Source organism: Stigmatopora argus, chromosome 1 (genome assembly GCF_051989625.1).
Source record: "Stigmatopora argus isolate UIUO_Sarg chromosome 1, RoL_Sarg_1.0, whole genome shotgun sequence".
Lineage (NCBI taxonomy): Eukaryota > Metazoa > Chordata > Actinopteri > Syngnathiformes > Syngnathidae > Stigmatopora > Stigmatopora argus.
The window spans coordinates 19922078-19941341 of NC_135387.1; the positions used below are offsets into that span (position 1 = coordinate 19922078).

Consider the following 19264-nt stretch of genomic DNA (forward strand, 5'->3'; position numbering starts at 1 on the left):
GTCACCGCTAATGAGTTTACACGCGAGCAAGGGTATAGGCCACGTACAGCATGTGCTTTGCTAGCAGACAGCCACACTTCTGGAAACACATTTTAAACAGCAACCATTTGTTATGGCTTAAAACGGGTCGGGACCCTTTTTGACAGAAAGAGCCGTAAACAATTCATATTTTCAAATATTATTACCTGAGAGCCATACTCAGAATTTAAAATGCATGAAAAATGTATGCCTTTTTTTACTCATTTCACCCCTTTCAAAGTAGAAAAAGTCTGAATTCTTTTGACAACATCGTTACGCTGTTGGTAATCATTGTATGCATAAAGAGTCGTCTAATTGAAAAAATATTATTAAAGCGGCGATAGATGTAAGGTCAATGCCACAGTGATGCTCCCATTGGTGCGTTCAGAACTCCATATATTAAATGACAGGTTAGTTGGGAGCCATAGGCACCCACCAAAAGAGCCACATAAGGCTCCGAGCCATAAATTCCCTACCCCTGGCTCAAAAGAACAGTAATGTGTTGATTTTCAGAAATCTAAAGAAATAATGCAATCACCTGTGGCATAGTAACACCAAAATTCTTTTTGGTCATCAGCGTGCATTCTGAATCAACAGCGAGCTTTACCCAAACCAATTAAAATTTCTCCCACTCAAGCAACTTAATAGCCTAGCCAACATCTCCGTTTGCATTTCTCTGAGTAGACAGATAAATGAAAGTAAACTCCTAATTGCCAGTCTCCTCAGGCTCATTACTTTGATACAAACAGTTTTTGCTGCCAGATCAACCAGTCGTGATGGCTTTTTTTTTGCAGAAGAACAAAACGACAGTTTCTGAACTCTTTCCCAACTGTCTTTTCACAGAATAAGTCGGAATATTGTTTTCTTTTCCTTGAGGAACTAATTCTTTAAGTGCTTGGAGACCTGTAGGATGATTGCCGTCATCCTCTCTTAGCGGACTAAACCTAAACATAGGGATATCACCAATGTGTTAGGCGTTTGCTTAAGCACTCGGAGCATCCTGTTAAACGGAAGAAAAAAAACTTGGTGTCGTTTGCACCGTAAAGTCTGGATTGTAGTGCTCACAGGAATGACACAAAAGCTCAGCCATTCCAAAGTGATTACAGCCCGAGAGCTCATATTATGACACGATACGCACGCTACATCTGATACTGGCCCATTTGTCGCATATTTTTGTAAAGGCCAATCTGTCTGCAGGTAGTTATCATATCCATCCAATCTACAGGCTAAGAAAACTCATATTATCCTGAGAGGTGCTCAGGTCCCATGAAAAAGCATTAAGTCCATAATGACAAAACTCTAGCCTGCAGTGAAGCATAATGGTGCTATAACAGCCGTTGGTCAATAATGCAGAATGAGAGCGAGAGCGACAAGAGGAAGGACTGAAGAAGTTTAGAAGCAGAACTCATCTTTTGAGTGGACTGTTGTGCACCAGCTGTTGCAAGAAGGTCTCTAAATTATTGAATGGCTGAGGAACACCTCTTCCCTTTTCCGTTCGTCAGTCAAGTAGTAAAGGAGACAGGCTTGGTGAAAATTCAAGTGCCGTATCTGTACTTTCAGAGTACTAGGGTGTGTGTCGGACCGCCTCTGCCTGTCACTGCATGGCAAAAGGGGCAAGAGTGTTTTGGGCATTGACAGGCAGGTGGCAAAGAGAGCTGTCTGTCTTAGCTGAGCAATGTGATGTAAAAAATGGCAACCTTCGAAGCCTGATACAGTTGTCCTTTTGTGTCTACAATGTGATACTAGTTGCAGTCAAACAGAATGGTGAAGTCAAAATGGATTATGTTAGTAAATTTGGGGCAGTAATAATTCTAGATGAAACATTTTAGGTTCTAACCAAACTTGTAGCTAGAGAGGTGAATTGGATGCAAAAGTAACCTGTAGTTGTAAAAAAATATGGAGCTTCTCAAACTTACTCTTGAGGGAGAGGCTGAACATCCAATCTGAAAACTATTCAGAGGAATCCTACCATGGGAGAGGATTGGAACATAGATCGACCAGTAAATCGAGAGCTTTGCCTTTCGGCTCAGCCCATTATTCACTGGGACAGACTGATACGGAGGCTTCATCTCTGCACCATTCTGCCTGTTGACACACTTTGGGCAATATTGGCTTTAACTATGTATGTATGTATGTATGTATGTATGTATGTATGTATGTATGTATGTATGTATGTATATATATATATATATATATATATATATATATATATATGTATGTATGTATATATATACATACATATATATATATGTATGTATGTATATATATACATATATATGGTTGGTATGTGGGAACTATGATATGATGCTATAAAGTGCAATGATGGTTAAAAACAGCATCCAAGTCAATTAATTCTCCACAAAAGAGTTTATGATCCATATTTTAAGATTCCATATTTAAGATTTTTGTTGAAGTTTCCGGGTTACCTCCTGAAGATGTCTCAGATGCACAGAAGAAGAAAAAAAGACTAGCATTCTAAATTTGGGCTCCTGAACTTTAGGATGCGAAGTCCACATGAATAAATGATGCTAATTCTGTAGAAATGCTTGAAAGAGTCACATCTAAATCTTGAAATCTATCTTTACACTGTTGCATTCGGTTAAAACACACTTAGTATGCATTTAGTGCCTTGCTCCGCCTTACATGCTGTCATCAAGATTCTGGCCTGTTTTTCATCACTCCTCCCCCAACGCTCCTGTTAGAGGAGATGGGGATGTGTGGCAATGAGCTGAGCGAGGCTGTCGCTGTAAGAAGTCTTCATGGATTAGCTGAGACAAGATTTTAGGAAGACCTCTTGCCCAAACGTGTTGCAGGTTCTGTGAAGAACATATTCCCGAGAGGATTTCACCTGCAGCGCTTCATTTCATTGGATAACTCATCATCCTGCTTTATCTAACATTATGCAGCATCGTAGCATGATGATAAATCTTTCCCATTTAGCATCCATTGCAACTTGTTCACCCTTGGGTAGGAGGGCGGGGGTTATCCTTTTGATATTTTTTTCTCTGAAATGTTCCTTGTCAGTAACCACGTTCTTGAGGATGTAGTAGATTCTTGTGAACTATGGGTGTGTGACAGCCTTTGAGACCCTTTTGTGATTAAGGGCTAAATAAACTTGACGTGAGTACTTGACTATAGTTCACTCGAAGCCGTACCATGGGGAATGAACTGAACTGGGTTCGTAAGAGTAATTTATATTGCACCTTTGCATTCTTTACTGAGTATTAAATGACAGGATTTCTGCAGTGATTACATTATTTTTATTATAAATCATTATTATCAATCCTCCCATAAAATTCTGACTTTAGTTCAATGATCATGATGCCTAAATGTGTGGAAGTTCTCAGTTTGTCTATCATTGGGGCCATTGGTTATGCACTAAACTAAACTGTCAGTTATTCATCCTCATCCTCTTTGCCCTTGGATATGACAATGTTTACTAAAGCCAAAGAGTGAACCTCATCATTTTGCTTCTTAAAATAAAAATCTCTGAAAATTGAAGGCTCTCAATGATTTTGACCAACCACTTGCCTCTTCTACTCCATGAGAAGCCAAATCTTTGTGGGAGTTTGAGCAATGAAATTATATTTATCACCTTGACAGTGGAAAAAAACGGCAAGTTCTTTTCTTCCACTCGTTCATCCTTAATAGGGACTATATCAAATAGCTGACATGCAGATGACATCCATGTTATTCTCATTTCTCTTCATTTCCTGTGAGCGGTTCCTCTGCCAATGTGAGATTTGGCTTCTCCACAAGGTCATGCAAAAAATATCCTGCTCTATTTTATACTGTTTTCAGACACATCTGGCTTTCTCCCCAGATCACTGCAACTGCTAACGAACATCCAACCCTCTCTTCAAATAGGCCTTTGTGTTGGCAATGTGCGATATTCAATTCCACTGCAATATGCTTTGGGATGTTTTTTTGAAATGTAGTCCAGGCAGAAGGAAAGGAAAAAAAAACAAGATCTATCTCTGGAAGATTGACCTGCAAGGTGGACAATGGTCCACAGTGCCTAAACCGTGAGGAGCGTGGAAAAAAAGGAGGATTGGTTAAAAACCGAGGGGATCAATACACGCTGCCCATCATTCTAAACCATAACGCATTAGCCTGCAAGATGCTTCTCCTTGAAATGGTGAAACAAGAAACCTACTAATGCCTTTGACATTTACAAACAGTGAGGCCACTGAAAACGTCTCAAGGTCTCGTATATATCAACGTGCTCAGATGCAAGAATAAAACACTGTCTGGAAATTGCTTGTGGTTAGGGCAAAATACATGAAGTCACTTTCTATAAGGAGCTAGGATTGTATTGCAATTTCAGATATTATCATCTTTATGACAAGTGGAAATATTTTTGTTTGAACTACATTGCTAAATGAATGAAAAGAAAATAGAAACTGTCTCTTTCTTCATTACACAGTCTGAAGATAAGATCATATGGTTAATCGATTCTTTGGTATTTTTATCAAACAGAACCTTGACTTTGATGGCAATCATTTTTGGTACAGTGACATTTCACACTATAAAAGTACCAAAACCTCACACACACACATACACACACACAGGAAGGGCTCTTTCATGGACAAAATAATTAGTGAAAAGTAACATTGATTGGTTGTTGTCTTGAGCTGTTAGTAGTGCAGCAGCCATTCATTGAAAATAGTAATGCCTCTTTGGCCACAAAGGAAGGATTGCAAGGTTAAAGTCAGATTTGAAGATTATCATACTACTACCAAAACCATTCCAACCAGACGGAAAGGATTCTCATCAGACAGTCACAATATTGATACTCTAAATATTGTTATGTAGTGAATGTAGCATGGATGTTAACAATAAGATTCATGACAATATTTTGTAGCGCTGTTACTTCTCATCTACAACCTTGGTGGTAAATATTCACATTTAGTTGGGTGTTTATTTCTGTTTTGATAGATTTGACTGAGTTTTGTGAGTGTTAATTATTCCTGAGAAGAGCTCCTGCATAATGAATGTGTTTATTAAAAAGAAGATGCCTGGGGTGCTCTAAAGGGTTTCTTTAACGCAAATAATTCCCATTTGTATTTGATTATTTTATATGCTAAAATGGCTGCTGCTTAGCAGAAAAAGAATGAGTCTCACTGTTATTCAGCTCTCTCTCTATGGCTGGTAAAGTCACAATAATATTAGTTTGTTTACTGCTCAGTGCAATGTATTTAAACAAATCCACAAGGAATGTGTCTGGGAAAGAAAGCTGGGAGAAGCTTGCTTGTCAGGATCTAGGGGAAGTGAAACTTTTGGAATATGTTTTAATGGGGAGATATTCTCCACATAGAGTTTCTCTCACTTTGCGCAGCTGTCTCTTGCTCTAGGTCTGTCGATGTAGATTACACAGCCACAAACAGCATCTTCAAGTTTTAATGAGTGATCACACTAAATGTGAATGCACACATCTGAAATATTTATGCATGCAGTACTTCTGATCACTGCCTACAGGGTTTCATTACGCTTTTTTCCCCATGTTTGAGGTTTGTGCACATTAGTGTGCTGCAGAAGATGGTAATCCCTCTCTGTGGGTTTATCAAATGGATTGGGATGCTCAGAGGTAGTGGTGAGGAACAACACTTTGCAAACGTATGTTGTTGTGCGTGTAAAGCAGGTCTTTTAATGATAAACGATTGTCGATTATTTAAACTAACCATCCAAACTCCACACAAGAGTCCAGATTTGTACCTCAGATCTGAAAAACAGAGGCAGAGCTTATTGCTAAGCTAAATCGACAGATTCCCAATCACTCCTACGATCTGCCCACATCCCCCCAAAAATGCATGGTAGGCTGGTGAAGAGTGAATGCCCCCTTTACTGGTTGAACACTCTAAATTGCTCGTAGGGATGAGTCTGAGCGTGAACGGTTCTCCGTCTCCTGTGCCCTGCAATTGTCTGGCAACCAATTCAGGATGTGCCTAGTTTACTGCCCATAGTTGGCTGAGATAGAGTCCAGCACCCCCTTATAGTCCAAAAATGACTGCAATTTAAAGCACTGACATCTACAAAATATGGTGCCTCTCACTCTGTAACATCCCAATTGCTGTACGGATCTGTTTTGATGGATTCTAAAATATTACAGAAATAGGACAGTCTTTGTTTTGAATTTATTTCAATTGTGTCTTCAAGAATGGAGACTTTTGCCAAAAGGGTAAGCCTTCTTCTCTGAAATGATGAACAATCTCGTGGCCTGCTCCCTCATACAAGCAACCAAAGTGGTTTGGACAGGCAGAGCACCAAGAGCACTGACTATTATTACCCATCTAAGAGCCAAGCGTGCTCAGTAGCTGGGCTACACAAAAGGGAAAAATGGTGAAGATGAGCAAAAGAGAAAGGAGGCACTGTAACAAAACCCTAGCCAAATGTTCTTCTCCCGCTTGTCGAAATGAAAGAAATCCGACATTTTCACACGATTCCTCGTGTTTTGCTGCGGAAAAAAAGCGACACCGGTTACAATAAAAAATAATTTAAAAAGCAATGCTCATTATTGTGATGTGATATTTTCTTTACAAGTCTCTTCTCTGTCTAAATCTGCAGTAACACTACAACTCACTGGGGAGCTGAGCATCAATAATTCATCTTCCCAAAAACAAGTAATGTTAAGAAGTGAAATGGGCATTTAAAAGAACATTTTTAGCTGAGTGGAAAAGGCACACGAGTATTTAAAATCACACACATGGGTTGAAGAACGTAAACAAAAGCAACAAATAAACATGTTTGTTTTGAGGACTGTTGACCTAAGACTAACCTCCTTCTTTGGAGAGTTGTGTGAATGCCTCGACTCCTTTCTCTCCGTAGCTGCCCTCTGAGGCGATGGTGGAGACATAACTCCAACCCATTGCTCGGATGATATCCACCATGGCCTGAGCCTGGAAGGAGTCTGGAGGAACCACTCTTGAGAAAAAGTCGTATCGTCTGTCATCACTCAATTCCGGAGCTGTTGATGCATAGCTGATCTGTGGGATCTTAAAAGGGAGAAAGGGTCATTTCAACTTTGAGCTTGACATGATGATAAACGTGGACCAGTGTATTGAACTTTTATTTGGCACGTCTTGAATCTCACCTTGTTGCCTGGCAACTGCACCCAGGGTGATAAAAGTGGGTGGAGCTATTTTGGGCAACATTCTCCCGGATCACAATAGTGGTGTCATTCCCTACAGCCTCATAATCATGCTGTTAATTAAAGAACTTCAGATATTTTCTTATTTGATGCTCACATGGTAGTCGAGTCTACTTTGATTGACCAATGAGGTGATGGATATTTTGGGAGGTTATTGTTACGCAACAGTGGCTGATACTTGTCATTTATGTAAATTATTCCCTTGATTAAATTGACAATTGTTTGATGTGGATTGTTGCATTTTAAAGAGATCTAATGTAAGTATGAAATCACATTGATTAACACCTGTGCATATGGAAGCATGCCATTTTGTATATATTGTGTCTATTTCAATGTCTAACATATTTGCAATCATAAAAAAAACAAAAAATAACAAACATCATATCTGGATAGTATCTATCAAGTGCTTGATAAATATGGTGTATAGGAAAAAATGGCTTAATATGGGAGTCTACAAGAAGATTGGGTTTGATCTGCAAAAATATCCCCTTGCCAAGGGTTACAATACGTCACTTTGACATCTCATCTCTCAAAGTAAAAAGAATCACCTCTTGGCGATCAATGAAGTTTAATAAATAAATACAAATTCAAACGACAAAAAAAGACGAGGTTGTTGCTCATGTTAGACACCTCAAGCATAGGTCATGTGCTTGTATATCACTTTAACATCAATTAACTGTATATATTGCTGCTGGCGCTAGCATGCCAAGCGGCTCCCTTGACAAAGTGGCTTGCGAATCAAATGTTGCATTTATATTTACTACATCAATATTTGACCATATGAGCTTGTCTGGGATTCTCATGTTGTAAGTACATATAGGCTTTGTTACTGAGGTACATATGGCCCTTGTCAAAGGCTTCTCACACCACTAAAGAATAATTGACGGGACTTGTCTTTGCTGCTTGCCTTGAAGAAAAGCAGCACAGACTCAAATGCACAATTGAAAGGCTGTATGTCTCAGGAGATTGTTCTTCAATCAACACTAGATAAAGAATCACTTTGAAAAGTCAAAAGGACTCATGTAATGGATATGCTGATTTTCTGAACTATGGATTCTCCCATTATTATGCATTGAAAGATATTCTTCCTAACTTGCCAACAAAAGGCTTCTGACAGAGACATTAAAATCTTTCAATGTGACTCTATGTCTTATTAAACTGAAAATGATGTATTCCACCAGAGACAGAAGCCCATTACATGACCTAAGAGCAGGATATACAGACATGCTTCTCTGTTCAGCCAATCGCAGGTCAGGTCAACTAAATTATGTGTGAAGTGGAAATACTCTAGATATGTCTTCTACATTCATAACTACGGCTAAATCAATATTTGAAAAAAAGTGACTGCCATTTTTGGGGTGCGCTATGTAACATGATTAAAACCTTTTTTGTTGTTGCATATATTACATTGTACTGAACTATTCTTAGGGAAAGTAAAGTGTAAAAATAGCCTATTAAAATCATTATTTTGCTTATTTTTCTGTTACCTGAATCAGAAGGTGTTCTCAACTAGGGTATATAGATTTAGGTTTCCAAAAGTATGGTCTAAAACTGGGTTTAGTGTTTCAAACTAAGGTTTCAATGTAGAGTTAGGGTTCCGAAGTAGGGTTTAAAACCTATGTTTTAAACTCAGGTTAGAGATTTAAACTAGGGTTTCAATGTAGAGTTAGTGTTGCAAATTTGCATTCAAAACCAATGTTAGGGTTCTGAAAGTCGAATTAAAACCAGTGTTTTTTTTAGTCAGATGCCAATCAAATAGAGCCACTGGGTTCTTCTTTTGTTTCAGCATCTTTCTAATGCTGACACATCCCTATTCTTGACGTGTTTAATTTGCAAATATATATTTTCCTAGCTCTCTACGACGCCATCATGGAGCTTACACACCATAGTGAAAGGCGCTTAAACCCCTGCTAGCTCGTGGGATAAACCATACTGCTCTTAGATGGCGGATGGGGTACTGCTTTGTCAGCAGTGCTACTCTTGAATGACATGCTGCCTTTTTATAAATTATGGCATCCAGCAAAGATGCATTTTTCAGTTCATGTAGTTATCTGAATCTTTTAGAGCTAAAAATGACATTTACCCAGCTACACACAGTTGCAAACAAAGATGCTCAGGTTCTCCCTGTCTCCTCAAAAATCAGGTCAAATGCAGTTCAGTACATCTCCTCTACAATTGAATTCTACATAGTCATCTGTGTAGAATTCACATTGCATGCACAGTTTTAAAGGGATTTTCCTCATATATATATGCATATTCAGCTAGAAATTTCTTAATTCATTTTAGCACTTCAATGGTGGACAATATAAGGCATGATCTGACAGTGCCAGTACCCGGGGAAAACCCACCAAGGCCCGGGAGAACATGGAAACTCAACACAGGTCAGAATCCACCCAAAGATTTAAATCTCCATCTCAGAACAGTGAGGCTTACGTGCTAGTAACCCCTATTTCACCAGGCCGATATTATTTTATTTATGTATTTACATGCAATCGTGTCTAGGGGGAGGCCTAGCATTTTTGTAAAAGGATGTGTTAACCATAGCTGTCTTCCTTGACAGCACCTTTTTAATCACTCTCATTTATCACAATCAACCAACTGCTGATAATGTCAACTCAGCACTGTACATGCAAATCGACCAAATCATCCCATTGTGCAAAAGGCTGAATCAATCAAATTGTGAAAAATAAGCAATAATTCCATGTAGAATATCTTTAAACATTCTGGGAACACCGTGTTCATTTTCAGATAGATCTAAAATACCAACATTCTGACTAGTTCTGTTTTCCACCTGTATTTCCTTCCCAATGATAACACTTTCCCACTGTCTTATCATCTAAAAAGTCAAATATTACAATCAAAGTTAGATCTTCCTCCTCGCACCGTGAATCATCACATGAATCAAAATACAGCCAAGCGTAGGAGGAAGGACTGATGTCGGCATTTCCCCCCAGAGATGGCAGCTGGCCACATTTCTGATTAGACTCAATCAGGAATTCACGTTTGATTAGTATCAAAGACACCTTTGAACACTAAGTTGGCCAAGACTCACGCAGAAAAAAAGCATTTTCTGACTCTGCTTGTGCATGTTGAATCTTGACAGCATTTCTCTACTGAACTAGAACATTTCAAGAACCTCAATTGCTAATCAAGCCGAGTGGTCAGCCCGTTGGCCTCACAGTTCTGAGATCGAGGATTAAATCCCAGGTTCGGATCTTCCTGTCCGGGGTTTGCAAGTTCTCCCCAGGCTGGCGTGGGTTTTCTCCAGATCCACATCCCAAAAACATGCATGGTAGGCTGGTTGAACACTCTGGCTGGGATAGGCTCCAGCACCCTCTGCGCCCCTTGTGAGGATAAGCGGTACTGAAAATGAATGAATACAACAACAGCTGTTTCACAATGTGTGTACTAATGTGGTCCCCCTGTTGTGAATCATAGAAAATAATTTTTCAACAGGTGAGACAAGGCAGAGGCAGACGGTCGGTTTGCTGGGTCCTCAATAATAATAATCGGACATAGGCCCTGTCGTCATCATCAACAACAAAAGCTTACTTGTCATCACACCCAGAAACTGTGCATGACGAAACTGGTAAAAGACAAAAGACATTAAATAATACAATAAAAAAAGAAAAACGGGTCTGTCTTGAGAAAATATATTTAGGGGAAAAAACACCAGATGCCATGTTTTCATATTTCCAGAAGTTGGAATTGAATTCTCCTCGATATTTTGTCATACGCTGACATTGGCCGAATTTTTTCAATCAAGGCTGTCAGAAAAAGACTTTCATCCATCTCTCTTACGTCAAATTGCAGTGATGGCTAAATATGATGGTGGACGCACAAACAGTGATTTATGGAAACTGGCCGTGGCATGTCTAGAATCAAAATGCCCATCTAGCGGAAGACATGCGGATGCACAAAAATCGATTCCTCTTCAACGGAGTGCCGTAACTCATCATAGGGTCTAATCAAAGCACTGTATGAAAGTCATCAATTTGTGTTAAGGTGATCAAATGCAGCCGGACACAGGAGAAACACATAAATGAGGACACAGCCACCGGCTAATGGGATCACTACAACTTGCAGACTGTGAATTATAGCTATGACCCACAACGCAAAGGGGGTCAAGCGCACAAACCTGACAAATTGAGAAGCAGACGATCGCAAACTAAAGATTACTCAATGTCTTTCAAGCCTCAGTCTTTCCAAAAGGTCACATGCATATGGGCTTTGTTCATGGCTTGGACTGATTCAAAAAGGGAGCATTGTAGCAACCAGGGTGATTTGCATTTAAAAAGAGTCATCCTGCCTAAATGAGACACATCTATTGGATGCAATTTTACCAATGCTATGGAGGAGTCACAAGGTGTTTGAGTTTTCTGGAATCTAAGACAGGCACAACTGGGCTTAGCGTAAATATTTGTCTCACTGGGATCACTTGTTTCTGAGAATGCACCGTGGGTATATTTATTCGCCTCATTCCTTATTCCCTCAGAATTGACGAATGGCTCAGCACAAACATTCATGTTATCAGAGCCTTCTTTCAAATTACTGCTTTGACCTCTGGCTAATAAAAGTGGTGAGTCTTGGTTGTTAGAGGACTGATATGTGCAAATTAAAAGTCAGGTAAACTGAAAGGCGGTGTGATTGCAATCAAACACCTTTGCATGTGTCTGACAGTTGATGTAATACACTACTACTACTAATCCTTTTGTGTCAAACACAATTGAAATTTAATTTCTTGGATGATTTTCCTCGTTATAATGATTGTCCTATAGGGTTATTAGCTAGAAAGGTATCAACAAAACACCCATTAAAATGAATTGATGGCGATTTCAGTGGCTCAGAGTGAGAATAATATTTTGCAAAGAATAGGGGGCACAGCAGATAAATATGATAAAAAGCTGTAAAGTTAGAGTGGCAATTCATCTAGATGGGGAAATTGTTGCATTTACCATGTTATTACCTTCTAAATCACAAATGTGCACTGTATTGCACAGTTTGAATTTTGGAACCAAAAGAATTATCTTTAGTGTTTCTTTTTTGATGATTATAAGTTCCCGGATTCTCACTCACATATGTCTTAGGGGATTTTGCATTTTCTGCGTCACCTTGCTGCTCATAAAGAATGGAATGGAAAAAAATATTCGAAAGCCCCTTTATGAAGATTTGTTAACAACTGATTTTTAAAAAAAATGTAATCGAGTCACTCATCATTCAAGGCACACCGGTTTCTATTTCTTGGTCATTATTTTGTTCTGGCTCTCCATATAATACTGTGAAGTAATATATTTAAAGAACGTGTTGAGCTAAAAATATATGTACACGTAGTAGAAAGTGTTTTTCAGCGGGACATTTGCATTTTGAAATTGACTGCGAGTAGGATACAGGAACTGTTTCACGGTGACACTGTCTTTCGAAAGTGTTCATCTCCAATGACTGGCAACAAGGTGAAAGGGTGACCGTGGTGCCTGCAGACAGCCCACATACAAAGCCACTCCACCTTCCATGACCCAATCATGGGTAACAAAATGGACGCTACAACAGAAGAATTAACAATTCTCCCTTTCAGCATCAGAATTACCCACAGCTGATGTCTGGCACCTGTCATTTGGTGTATAGATCAAAGTTTGGCTCGCTGAGGGTAATCGCCGGCCTTGCTCTTCAATGTATCTGCCCTGACAGGATCGATGGAAAGAAAACACAAAGGTCTCTTATAGGGGACACAGTTTTATTGATTTACTAGCACCAAGTGCTGCAGCTGCCCTGAATGAAAATTTGTTAGTAAAGGCTAAAGTGGGTATGGGGGAAAATGATGTCGGTAAGGTAGGAGTCACATTTTGTAATATGCGTGGTGACATTAAATGACAATTTCAAACTAAACTTTCACAGAGAAGTGACGAGGTGAGGTTGTCCAAAGGTTAGGGATTTCACTGACTATGAATGCTGAGTGCAGTTAATTAGTCTGCCTATTTCAACATACGGCTCCCCGCGAGCACAACAAGCCATTGTAAAGAAAGGTGAGACAAAAGGAATGCTTGTGCTTTAACTTCCCTACACGTTTAATAAGAAGGTGGTGTGTACGCAGAGAACACAAAATGCATCTGGCTGCCTCTTTTTTCACTCAGATGCTTCTCGCAGAAAAACAACAATGTTATTTAAAGAGAAATAGGGAACATATGGGACAGCATGAGTTCCTCTTTGGGGGGGTGGCGGGTAGGGGGAGCAGCAAACATCTACCCTTCTCGTCTGAGAGCCGGAACGAGTGGAGATATGACAAGACAGGCTGTCTCCACAGAAAAGAGAATGCCATGACAACACAGACACAAAAAAATAAAGGGCACTTTTCAAAGTGTTCTTTCAACACTGAGAAGACAACACCATGTCAAGAATTACCCTCCTCTTCAGCATGGGTCTGCTCTACACCAGAAGGATGGGGGGGCAGTTCCAAAAGAACCGTTGGGCCGGGGGAACTGAGACGTTTCCCATGAGCGCCTCAAGCTGGAGCAGCTCCATGTTATAGCCAGCAGTGAAAGACTCTTTTTGCCTTTATTTGCTGCATTATTAGTCACTGAGTGAATCTTGACACCAGCCGGCTTCTTTTCCAAGATTCTTTTCACGGTATTGCAAAAAGACCGTGGGTTCTGACAGAACCCCATGCTGCCTGCACACAGATTGTCCTCTTGACACTAGCACAATGACACATACACACTGTAAGTAGGATCATAATGATGTTGCCAAGAAGCCATCTTGTCAAAGTGTTTTATAAGCGTTCACATCCTGCCTATAATGGAATGAGTTCAATCTTTGTGTCAGAAGATGTATGTATTGTGGTAGTGTTTTGTAAAGCAGTACAAGCCAATATAATATGATAAAAGGCATCATAAAATGATAAATAAACCTTTGAGGGAAGTGAGCAGCATTTTAGCTCCACACTGCTCAAATCAAAACTGTGTAGATGAGGGGGTTTGCATTCAGTCAGCAGTTATTTGTCAGATGGTCAGAGGTAATGACTGTGTCCATACATGCAACCTCAGGCTGGGCTTTGGTAATCTCTTTGCACCAGAGAACGGCATTGCCAACACATTGGCGGAGGGCGGGTGGGGGGTGGAAGCTGTTCTCTCCTCTATCGCCGTCACTCTCGCCCCCTCTTTTTCTGCCCATCTGTCTCTCACTCAAATTTACCTTTTGCGACATTTCATCCCTGTAACATTGAAACCTACGAATTTCTGATTCACCACGTGCCTTCCTTACTCCCTCCTTCAGCGAATGTTTACATGGCACTCTTTCTAACTATATACAAATTTGAAGTTTGGTTGTGCAAATTAAAATAGACAGAAATGTTATTCTTACCATGTTCATTCATCTTCCATATCGCGCGTCCTCGCCAGGTTTGCAGGGGTTGCTGGAGCCTATGCCAGCGAAAGCCGGACTACACCCCAGACTAGTCGCGTACACAGACAGCAATTCCCATGCACAATCGTACCACCACCGAGCGGGACGGATACCATACTTGCCCACGTCGAAATCAGGTGATTGAATCCCTAAACCAGGGATGGGCAAACTATAGCACAAAGGGCCGCAGTGGGTGCAGGTTTTCATTCCAACCTATAAAGAGGACACCTTTTCACCAATCTGGTGTCCTATAAGTGCAATCAGTGGATTGCAGTCAGGTGCTTCTTGTTTTCTGCAGAAATCTCATTGGTCAAAGTGTCTGTGCTGGATCGGTTGGAAAAAAATCTGCACCCACAGAAGCCCTCGAGGACCGGTTTGCCCACCCCTACCCTAAACAATCAGGTATTCTTACCATGTAAAAACTACAAATGTTTATCAGGGAATAAGTGTATACGCATCAAGAGTTAAGCGTAGTCATGCTCTGTACTTCACAACCATCACGATTACAGCAGTTTGTGCTGTTTACATAAATGAATGACTTGTTTTACTATTCAGTGTTAATGCCGACTTGTAATCACACAAGATTCCCATTTATCATTTAATAAGTAAATAAAATTTGACTCTATTTACATCTCATTATACAGTATACGTATACATCAACATCTACTTTAAAATTATCCAAATCCAGTACTCCTATTTTTTACTGCCTTGATTTTGTTACTTTTACTGCGTATTTGTCAGTATTATTAGAATATTTCTCATACTGTTATTTTTTTCCTTGTCTGTTGGGGGTTAGTTCAGGGAAAGGCAGTGATAAATTTATTGTTTTTTTTAACAGAATTGTATAACTCGTATTGTCTTTTGTGGGGTCTTTTGATTTTCTTTTAACATTTTAACATCAAATGTTTGTCTGTGAACCCCCTTGGATCTTTTGATGAGTTAGCTTGTGGAGTATGTGCAGATATTATTTTTAAAATCTTATTGCATTCACAAAATTGTGGCATCTGTACAGGCGGTTGCATCTTACCTTATAAGATAATTAACAAATGGTGCATTAAAACAAGGAGTATAAGCAATTTGATTTGCGTAAAATACAGTCAATAAGTGATTCAGCATGTGTAAGTGTCATGTTCCTTCCTCTCTCCATTACTCCATTACCAGTGTTATGCAGACACACCCGCACAGATGATCAGCGTGCACGTCCTGCCCAGCATGGCGTTCAGGCTGTCGGTTTCACCCCAAATCGAGACAATCTGCCCTCGGTGGTTTACTCACGTAGCAGCCAAATTCTCCTGCCTAGTGTCATTGGTCTTTTTATTCTTCCTGCTGTATCATCCTCCCTATCTGGCATGTGAATCTAATCGCGTTGATTGCATTTGAGAGGGAGAAAAACAGAGCCACAAGGACCTTTTTTTGAATGTTATCAAAGTACCTGGGAATTGGTATACAGTAAACTGTTTCACATCCAATAGCCGGGGAAGTACAGTATAATGGGTAAAGTTATTTATATAAGCAACATATGTGAATGTGTGTTGTATATATTTAGAGTCAGTCACCACCAGTTGCCACAAGAATGCCAATGTGTTTCTTTTCATTGTCTCCACTTTCTATTCAGCTATCATCAGGTATTTGCTTTGTGTATGTAGGTTGCTTAGTGCTGTGGAAGAGGGTGCACAATGTAGTCACATACTGGTATTGGAAAGTAAACACTGAATGTCATTTTAAGATAGTACAACACACGTAGAAATGTGACTACAAAGCCAAATTCAGATGATATTTACCAAGTGAGGCAGTTGGAGATTATTGATCATTGTTTTACACAGCTTCGAATTCAATTCCTGGCAAACACCATGTGATAGAAATCACCAAGGAGGCAGTGATGAGTGCCTTGCCTTGTATTTGTGGAAAGGCTTTATCACAGAGGCTGGGTCACATTCAGAAAAACATGCTGTGACAAAACCTCCCAGATCGACACCATAGACCAAAAGGGCCCTTTACACTTAAAACCGCAGTCTTCTTTTAAATGAGGCTTCAATGGAATGATGTGAGATTTAATTTTCAAGGCAATGCTTTTAGAGACCTTAATGACCTGAAATACCAATTTAAACGAGGAAAAACCTCAAGACAAATCAACAGTCAAATAGATAGTTTTTTTCTTTAATTACTCACAAACTAACAGTCAGGGTGAAATTTACTTTTTTTTGTTTTTATGAATCGCAACCTAAACAAACAATTTCAGTTATATTTTATTTTTTTAAATTTCTTTTTTCGTTAGAATCCAACACTTGAAAAACGTGGACTACCATTTTTTAATCATTACTTCTTCAGAGCAAGCCAAAGCGTGGTGCTGTACCACTGCTGTGGAGACAGATTGTAATCATTGGTTAAGTCTCTTTACACTTACTACTCTGCTGAATTACTGCAGATGGAAAAAGATGTTACTCGTGAACTTGGATTGAATTTTAAATAAGTAATTCCAAATTAAAGCGCAATAGTTCATCTTTGATTCAAGAAGAAATAAAAAACAAAACAAAAAACATTTTGCCTGAGTTTTACTTTTACCTTCAGTTTTACACATTCACCGTTTGTGTGAGGTGCCAGTTATTTTTTTTATAACCCGGAATCGTAAAGCAATTCCTTTTTAATGTGGCCTGTACTCAAGTTTTCTTTTTTGTTACGTGACAAAAAGTTAGGCCTGCATAATCCCCTATTATCTACTGTCTGCCTACTTGTCTTTTTCTCCTGTCAGTTCCCTTACATTTCGTCTCTCCTACTCATTTTGTGCATCTCCCTTGGGCGCTCTGGTGGTGAGCTTCTGCAAGGTTGCCCTGCCAGTGTGTATTTTAGGACAGCCCTTCTTCCATGAAGCAAGGTATGACTCACAAATCCGATATTTGACCAGGAGAACACGGAGTAGAGTAGAACTGAAGCGTGGGCGAAAAGTGTGGATAGCTCACAAAGAGCGCATGACTGACCTCGATCTTTCCATCTGGTAAACAGACTGTTATTGCAACTCAATTGGTATTTCAAAGAACAAATTGGGGTTTTTTTCAGCAACAAATAGCCCAGAGAGCTTAACTGGAGGACAGTTTGTACCAAGAAAAGACAAGTAGTGTGAGGGTGCCTCGTCGTTCCTACAAATGGGAGTGTGAAAATTCAAGTTTTAGGTGGGCATGATAGCCAAGCTTTTATTTTGTCACTCATGAGACTGATTATGCAGCAACGAGGCAATTTTGTCTGGTGCTTTCTGAAGTTTCTTTTATCACATGCACAAAGCGAGTCCCTGCAGAGAACAACGTAGCTCTGTAAAAGAGCCTTGAACATCCTGACTAAGCTGTGCACTCACACCAGGTATGACAGGAGCTCAACCTATTGTAGGAAGAAAACATAGCCTACAGCTTTATGACTAAGTGTTACCAAATGTTTTCCTTTAGATCCACAAGATCTCACATTACAAATGGCTCTATTGATTTTTCCACACTGCAAAGTGCACTTGACTTCCCTCCGTTTTTAGCAGTCTGCAAGAGGACTGTATTTTCATTTGCAGAAAAATATAATTTATAAAAGAGCTATATGGAATTCCGTATGCTGATGGTCAGAGAAATAGCACTTATATTAGGGAAACAGCATTGAATGAAAACGTGTGATGTTACTTCCCTTGCTTGTAGGTGTGCATATTTTTGCCAAATCTTTACCTATATTGTTTGCCCCATTGGACTGTCCAGTTGTATTCTGATAATGATATATTACTCACTAAAGAGTGAACATGAATTCTTGTTCACAACCCCCCCCCCCCCCCCCACCTGAACCATAGAGGTTCTGGCACATTCATTATTGGATGTGCACCTGCAACATTCTGACCTGCATCCCAATGATTCCCTCTCCTCTATCGCCAATCTCTCTCCTTGCAGGTCTCCACTCAGACTCGACAGAGCCTCGTGGCCAGGCCCATTTCTCCCCTAATGGTGCAGAGAACACAGGCGCATCTCCTCAATCCTATTTTTGCTCCTGACAATGGCTTTCCATGTAATTGGAGACATATCACTGGGTGTAGATCTAAGGATACTGTTTTTTTTAATTAATATTATCATTGGTTATTAGTGATATACTTTTCATGTTATATGAGTTCATTTAACGAGGAACTATACCCAGTCTTTTGAAACAATACATCGTATGTGCTAGCACTAGTAATGGGATTTTAAAAGGATATTTGATAAAGGAAGGTTAGCACAATGTTGGGAAAAACTATTACCACCTGTGATGACAAAGCGCCAGTAGTGGGCTCTTTCCAACTACAGTCCTCAATAACTGTAAATTGTTGGTACCATGTCCCTCACTATTGAAACCTGATTGAAGACAGAATTAATGTACATTGTGTTTTCTTGTTGTCAAATTTGTCTGACAATACCACACTGCAAGGCTTTTAGATGTGTTTTTCCGTCAATAGGAAATAAAGGGAGCAAGGAAAGCTTGCATACATTTCCTAAGGACAAAAAGGTTGAGAAAATAGTGGGTGGATGTGCTTGCAGTCCAGCATTTCAAAGACCCGCAAAGTTGTAGCCCGGATGATTGCGATGCTTTATCATCGCCTTGAGTTTATGAAAGTGCAGACTGGTGTTACAAACGAGGGCTCAAGCCAAATGTTGTATATGTTTAGAATATTTCATATCAAACAAGTAGCTTACCATTGACAGCGTCAGAAAT

General features: G+C 39.7%; 1 protein-coding gene across 1 annotated transcript in view; it reads right to left on the minus strand.

The window, feature by feature from the left end:
* grm7 (glutamate metabotropic receptor 7) overlaps window positions 1–19264 on the minus strand; it is an 87621-nt gene that overhangs the window by 46219 nt on the left and 22138 nt on the right. Inside the window, exon 2 of the mRNA XM_077607980.1 lies at window positions 6794–7010. Within this exon, the coding sequence (XP_077464106.1) occupies window positions 6794–7010 (217 nt within the window). The remainder of the gene's footprint in view (window positions 1–6793; window positions 7011–19264) is intronic.